Here is a 7891-nt window from a genome sequence, read left to right as displayed (position 1 = left end):
CATGAATGAAGCGCCCCACGGTCGACCCTGCGCGCGCCCACGGCTTGAAGAAGCTCAAGGAAGTCGATCTCTATTAGTACAGCCTTCTATCGCGACCGCAAAATCGCGCTCCAGGCAACAAGGAGAGACTGCGTACTGGTCTCGAGATTCAAATTGCAAAGTAGCTGCCATTCGACTGTGTCGCCCCATTGATCCTGAAGCATAGTGAGAGGAGATCTGCGTGTACAGCTGCTCCAAGATTTCGTAATCTGTGAGGATACTCGCTAGCTATAGATGTAATGTTAAGGACTCGGTTGGGCTCGGGGGGGTGGCATATTTGGCGCCATCGACGGCGGGGTTTGTCAAGGTTTCGAGGCCACAGCGGGGCGAGTAGGTGATATGGTTACATACCTTTCAGTTACCCCCTACCTCTAGTGCTAATTAGCTTGTTCTTTGATTGGAAGTAATCAAAACAAGAGGAAGCTTCGCAGCCTTAAACAAATTCTTGGATTGCGCTTGCTACATTGGTTGGGAATAAACTCTTACAGTTTGAATGGCTTGCAGGATTGACCAAAGTACTGGGCGATCCTTGATGGTCACAACTCTACATGTAGCTATAGGTTCCAAGAGGAACTGATGTGTTCATCGGTACTCGGTACTTGCAAAATCCGCAGCTCTTACACCAGTCTACTTATGATCGATGGGTACGCCATTCCGGAAGCGGCGGCAAGCTGTTCATAAAAGTGTGAGGAATCGCTTTCTGGACGACTTTGGACTTTTGTGAATGAGTTTTACATCCTCATAGACAATTGAAAGGAGTTACCAATAGATAGATCGATGGTCTTTCGACACAACTATGCCACGATACGCGGCTGTCCAACAACCACCACATGAGTACCTGCTATCACTGACAGGCCAGGTTGGTTTGCCTGTGTCTCGAATATTTAGGCTCACGTGGGGTGTTTTGTTCATCGCTCATACTTAGCACGTGCTTCAAGTGATATCTCCTGATTGTGGAGATGAAGCATCATAGGGCTTCAACAGCTCAAAAGGAAGGCCACTTTCATAAGATAATTCATCCCAAGACCGGATTCTAAAGATATTTTTAGACAATTCCTATTCAACATCACTAAAACTTACAAGTCCCCACAAAACACAGAATATCATCTAGAAATATGAGACGAAAAAAAAAAACAATGGGTATCATTATATCAATACAGTGTCATGTAGTCATCAATTGCTTTTGGGCACCCCTCCCCGCTTGCTCCGTTTTTTTAACCAACCCTCACTTTTCCGCCACTCCACTCCCCCGACAAAAGAAATTTTTAGCTATAAAATATCAACAAAGGCCCTCGTATCAAAAGAAAGAAAAAACCCCAATAAAAACATTACTTCACACCTATGAACGACATAAAAATGAACAGAGATTATTTTGATCCCACCGTCATAAGAAAAACCGTGAAAAGAACCGAGCTGTCAGAGACACTAAGCGTAAACCTAAACCTTCAAATCGAACTCCAGAAATCTTCAATACTAATGCCCTGAACCCCCACCTCCAAAGAAAAACCCATCAAACAAATCCATGCCACTTGGATTACCGCTGCTGCCACCGATTCCACCCGCAGCACTGCCGCTATCACTCCAGTTGTCACCCTCCCAGTCTAGACCTCCTAGTCCAAACGTGCCCATATCCAGGTTTCCCCACGGTACGTTGTCCAGTGGGTACTGCAACTGTGGATCTATCATCATTTCTTCACCTTCGCTAGCCAGTCCAGAACATGGTAGACCAGGTCCTGCAAGGATGGGCGGAGATGAGCCAGCGGATGAGTGTGTCATGTGGCTTTGGTGTTTGTTCCACATATTTTGGTGCTGTTGTTGGTGTGGGTGTGGAGAGTGCTGTAAATGTGGTGATAGTTGTTCCGCGCTGCTATATGACAACGGGGGGTGGAAAGCCGTTTGCTGGATAGATTCGGCCTGATGTGTGGGTGATAAACCGTATTGCTGCTGTTGGGGAGAGGGCTGTTGATGCTGCTGAACGTGGGGGTGAACATTATTATTGGCATTCCTGCTATTGGGATTCGAGTAGCGGTTTCCTGCGGAGGCTGGAGTAAAAAGTTCTCGAAATCCATCGTCAAAATGTATCATTCCCCTTCGGGGTTGTTGAGCAAGATTCTGTTGCTGTTGATGTGTCGTGGGGTATCCATTTCCATGCCTGCTGTTATGTCGTTGTTGTGAATGTTGATGTTGGTGCATCTGCGGAAATTCCGAAGGGTACTCGTTTTTGAATACCATCGAATCTGTATCCGGGAACTTGATATCTGCTTCTCGCTCTTGCATATTTCCCCCTTCAATTTCTTCCACATCTTCCCCTTCTCCATCTTCATCATGCTGAAACGGGGTCATCCCCTGGACCTTTGTCTGCATCCCGGCCGTCATTCCGGTTGCTCCGGATACACCTGTGTGATGAGTCAATGTTCCTGAAGGCAATATTTTATTCATTGGCCCTCGTTTCCCTGCCAAACACATCTGGACTGTAGCTCTTGACATGCGTTCAAATGCATCCCGACAAGCTTCCGCGGGTGGACATTTATTCACTAGATCGCCCAAGACAGAAGTAGCAGCCAAGATCGTAAAGTCGACCTCATCCATGGAGAGACGGGACCTGACTAAAGGTGAGTGCCATATAGCATAGAGGAATGAAATTCCTGTTCTTATTAGTAAGTCTTTAGGGCGTTGGAGGGTGCTCAGGAGTGATTATTTACCAGCCATAAATAGATGATGAGTAGCCAAAAATGTGTAGTTTACTTGGTGTACTCTATGCAAGTGCCTGTAAAGCCTTAATACTTTACTACCAGCCTCAGCAACAACAAGATAAACTCTCTCCTCTTCTTCGGCCCTCTCTACACGATCTTTTTTACCGCCTAGCCCTCGTTCCGCCGCCCGTCCCCTGGCAGAGCTTCCGCTCCCTCCCAGTTCACCTGCAAGCAGAACAGGAACCGATAGGCAAGGTCGATATAGCATGATCTTCGTCTGCCAGTAATTTAGTTCTAGAAATTCTAGCGAGAACGACACTCCCGTTTCGTCTTTAGTCTTGGGCGAAGAGTCCATCCATTCCTTCAGTCGGCGGTCAATGTCTTTGTGCCAGCATTGAACCGTCTTGAACCCCCTTAGATATGGCGTCTGAAGATGATATGGATGATGTGATGGGTAATCTTCGTTCTGTCTTGGCGGACTAGTTGGTAAAGGCGGATTCACACATGGATTTGCGGTTGCGTTTGAGGAAGTGAACGAAAACGAATGAGACTGCTGCTGTAAAACCTGCAGTATCTCAGACTGTAAGAGACGCAGGCGAAAGTAGTGATGCGCTATGAGTTTGTAAGATGGTAACCCTTTGTTAGGCGATGGCGGAGCTATTCCTTTAGTTGGATGAATATACTGGTCATCGAGTATCGAGGGAAACTAAAAATAATACCAAATTAGCACCCCAATCAATTAGTCTAGTTGGAAAGAGGTGCTTACCTTAGTGCTAATGACCTCATCCGCTATTCCGAAAGGCCTTCCAACACATGTGCTTACTAGTCTATCAAGACTGTATACACACCACCATAGTCTTCGTCGTAGCTCTCTCGACCATTCCCTCCTACCTTCCTTTCCGTCCTTTTTTACTTCCTTAGCATCCGAATCTTCGTAATGTAATCCAAGATCTACCGCTAGACGCAAAGCAACTCCTACAATATACCACAGCCCCGGGGAAACAGGTCTTAACAGAGCATAACCAGCCAATAACAAAACTGCCTGAAGTTCTTCCAATCCACCTTTGCTTTGGCTTAAGAATGTTTCAAGATGGAGTACAGCTGCTGCATGGTATTGTTCTGGCTCGCAATGCATTTGTGCCCGTTTCCTTTTATTCCCCTTTTCTGCCTTCACCTTTGGTGACTCGTATCCATCTTCGTCCTTCGTTTCGTCCTCTGATTCCTCCGCATCTGATGCTTCATCGGGCCCTTTCAGGAATATTCCCGCGCCAATAGCACACACTATATTAAGCATATATTTCTCCTTGGGGCTGCCTCCATAGGCGCCTTCATTGGAACCACTACTGAGCTTTTTATCTCTAGTGCCGTATATCCTGTCCAGAACCCCTTCAAACTCTCCGATATGCAGTATGGGTATTTGAGGATTTGCATACTCAAAATACCGGTTGATCAATCTCTGGGCCAATGCTCTTGTGGGGAATGGCGCAGGTGTGATAGTGGGTTTTGTGTGAAGCCCGAAAAACGAATCCCTCATCTGTGTGTCTTCAGCATCATCCACGTCTAGGTCCTCCTCTTTCCCAGAAGCCCCGGAGGCTCCGATTCCCAATCCTCTCGTGCTACGAATCCGTGTGGTCGAGCCAATTCTAGGTTTATTTCTTCTAGCTCCGGACACCCCTTCAGCCGCGGAGCTATTTTGATCATGATTGCTATTACCTGTTGCGCTGCTCTTTACAGCAGCAAACACCACTCTCGCGAACGAAATGCCTGAGACGGAGCCTAGATATCTCGGGTCGCTTGCACCAGCAAACGACACAAGCCCGATATCTGACACCAGGTTGTCTAACTTCTTTTCTTCCAATGAATCTGAGTTTTGCGGCGATCTTTCGCGCTTAACTTTCGGCTCTGGAACGGCGATTCGAGGGATCTCGGTGCTGGTCAGTGCCGGATCGATGGGCGTCTGGGATTGTTGCTGGGAAGATGGTGGGGGTGGAAACTCGGGAGCGGCAGTTGATGTCCCTGTTGTGGGGGTAGTCGTTATTAGAGGAGGAGGAGGCGGAGCAAGATCGGGAAAGGATTCCGCCGGAGAGAATGGAATGTTGTTCGCGGTCAATAATGACTCCAGGTACGCCGATCGGGTCTCAAGGTAGTGCACGTAACTGCTCAGATCACCTCCGGGTTGGTTCAGCACGGGGTTTCCCGCAAATTCCGCAATAGAGATACGGAGCAATCGAGAGAAGTCCCCGGATCATCAGGGGCATTATTATAAGAATACTACCCACCTTCGAGGTATCTCTCTCTTAGTAATCGGGTCGTACCCCACACATTTCACCCCAGCCTTTTCGCAGGACAAACAAGCCGGTAGTCTCTGATCACAGCGATTCTTTCGCAGACGGCAGCGATTACACGCACTCACGTTTCTGAACGAAGAGGACCCCCCGCCAGCACCGGAGGTGGTCGGCGGCGATGGTTTCTGGGCGGGAACAGGTGGTGGCGAGTCGCTCGTCGCTACGTGGGCATGGGCGCCATCGTCATTTGTTGCACGGCGGCGGCGCTTGTGTACGCCAGAAGTGGCATTTGAATTCGATGAAATAGATTTGGTAGTCATTGCGAATGTATTGTAAAGGTTGCTGGAGGAGGGTGAATTTTTATTATTCCATAGGGCGTTGGAATGGATGTCTCGAGGGGATACGGGAAAGTGCAGCGGCGGAGATCAGCACCTATCCGTATTAGACAAGATCGGATGAAAGAGAGTAGACGATGGATGAGAAGGTGAGTCTCGTGGAAGAGATGGACGGCCAAGAGGAGAGGAGAAGGAAAAGAACAAGAAAAAGAAAAAGAAAGAAGCTATTCTTTCTGAGCCCCAAAGTCAGCAGATTAGATATCACCGTGCCTTTGCAGGGGACTCGGTCAGACAGCTGGACAATCGTTGTCGTCTTGGAACCCTTCTCTCTTCGTGAGTTGAGGTCCTAGTGAAATCGTGGTGTTTCTTTTTCGTCCTACTTTCTTTCTTTTTTGCTGTGAGATCGATTCGGGTCAGGGAGAGGGCATCTGATTGAGTAAACGATGGAAATTTTGTTGCCTCTGAGATTCTGGAGCTGAGGTCTTCGTCAAATGGGCAATGTGATGTCTTTCAAGGAAGGGATTGTTCGTCTTCCACCCCTCTCAAGCACTCGTCTATTTTGACTTCCTACGTCTAGCCTCCTCTCCTTCGTCTCTTCTTTCTTCGTAGGTACATATATGCATAGGTGTGTTCTCTCTCAGAATTCGCCGAGATTTCCACCCATCGCTTCAACGGTCCAGTGATAAGAAACGCTTATCGCTCAGAAAGGCAGGTGTGGTGCTTGAGCAGTTACGTAAGGGTTCTTTAAATCCTCATTCGCCAGCCTGATTGATGATCCAGACGTTCTCCCACTTCCCTCTCTCCGGGAGAGCCTCACTCCCACAATGTGTCAACTTAGGTATTCTTACTGTTGGGTCCTAAGATTGGACCGTTTCATGCGTAGTTATCTAGGCACCTATCGTTGATATGGGCTTTAATTTCTCGACAAGTGAGATCTTCGTCCCCTATTCTCACCTTCTGGACCAAGCAACCAGCCTCATGGTCATGTGGGTAGGTTTGTAATATTGACTACTATGCGCTCAAAGGTACCACTGCCTCCTTTGAAGTGTCCATGTCCAGTGTAAATTGCATTGGCGACCGTTAGTCCCGTTCCCTTCGAGTCTCGACTTCCCTCTACGACAAAGTGCGCTTTCTTCGCGAGCTCTATCCAATCCTTTAAGGGACCTAGGAAATCGGAAGGCGAGGTGGTCTCTCCGATATTACCGAGATTTCGGGATGGTCTAAGATTTCAAAAAAAAAAAGTCCATTCGAGGTTTCAAGACCCAGCCGCACTTCTTTGCGGTTAACCACCAAACGTCCGGCGAGATGTGGAGGACTATTTTTCTGGAACAAGTTAGGCCATCCCGACAACTCGGTATTCCCGGCTGTCGAACAGGGGAGCAATTCCTCTATCCTCAAATCCATCAAGTTGCGGGATCTCGATATACTTAATGCGTTATGTTGTAGAAGTCTTCGAGACCGAAATTTTCCTTCCATCGTGATAAGCTTCTTCGATGGATCGTACATTTGGAAGGTGTTCATAGAGTTCATCCACCGTTTGAGATATTTTTTTTCTCTTTGAGCCTTCTTCAGTGGGGGGGTTCTCCAAACCCCCACGTTTGTGTTCGCCTCACACCCACTTAAACGTCATTCAAGACACCTGGAGAGAGAGCCGTCATGGTGTTGCACAAGAAACCAAAGACCTTAAACTTCTGAACCCTGCGTAGAGCTCCTACTGGCACGGCCAACCCTCATTCGCTGCCCTTCCCAGAACCTGGTCCTTCTCATTCCCACGAATTCCTTGAAACGTATTCCCCACCAGTGCCCTCCATTGGCTAGAGCTTTTTTTGCCTCACTTCAAGGACTCCTCCTGTCAATCATCTCTCATTGAAGATTGTCTAGGCAGCTCATGGCCGGTTTAAAGTACTCGTACCTGACCAGATAACCACGGTTCGAGACCGCGGCTATGTAGCACATTGCCTATTTCGTTTTGTTTCTCCGTCAGTATGTACCCACAATCCTTTGCTTTTGTTGAATATGCAGCTTTTATCCGGGGCACCGGGGTTGCTTGTTTCTTTTTGTCGTCGAGCTTGCCTTGTGGCAGAAAGCCGAGTTTAAAGTCCCCAGTATTTAAGTCTTGGCAGTGCATGTGAAAGCGAAGCCACTAACCTCAGCTAGTATCACAACATAAACACCGGGGCCATATGAGATGCGATGAGATGGGTACATACCCACACTGGCAGCCATCATCATTATCATACGTCACAGGGCGTAATAAATTCTTTCTATTCAAGTTTTGAGCTCTTCAAATCCAACCGAAATTCATGAGGAAGGGTGGAATTTAAGGAGAAGACGACCTAGATAACAATTTGTCACTGGAGCTGGTAGTTACATGGTATCTGCCTTACTTCAAATTTAGAAGGTACCTATTTTTTTGTTTCTAATCCTCGGATTTGATTTTCATGGTTGAGGCGAGCTGATTCAAATTAACTACTCTACATATCTCGCGGTAGATCCGGACTTGATCAAAAATCAAGCAGCCTCTTAGAAGTCGTGGATT

The 7891-nt window shown here is 47.5% G+C and overlaps 1 protein-coding gene across 1 annotated transcript; it reads right to left on the bottom strand.

The window, feature by feature from the left end:
- Positions 1-1512: 1512 nt before the first annotated feature.
- H6S33_004236 (uncharacterized protein) lies at positions 1513-5337 on the bottom strand (the record flags this gene model as incomplete). Its single annotated transcript, XM_044835950.1, has 4 exons — positions 1513-2684; positions 2832-3438; positions 3499-4901; positions 5142-5337. 4 exons carry the CDS (start codon positions 5335-5337, stop codon positions 1513-1515), a joined length of 3378 nt encoding a protein of 1125 aa, XP_044690974.1.
- Between the last annotated feature and the right edge of the window lie 2554 nt (positions 5338-7891).

This window comes from Morchella sextelata, assembly GCF_020137385.1.
Source record: "Morchella sextelata strain SCLS chromosome Unknown scls_17, whole genome shotgun sequence".
Classification (NCBI taxonomy): Eukaryota; Fungi; Ascomycota; class Pezizomycetes; order Pezizales; family Morchellaceae; genus Morchella; species Morchella sextelata.
This window is presented reverse-complemented; position numbering and strand designations above follow the sequence as displayed.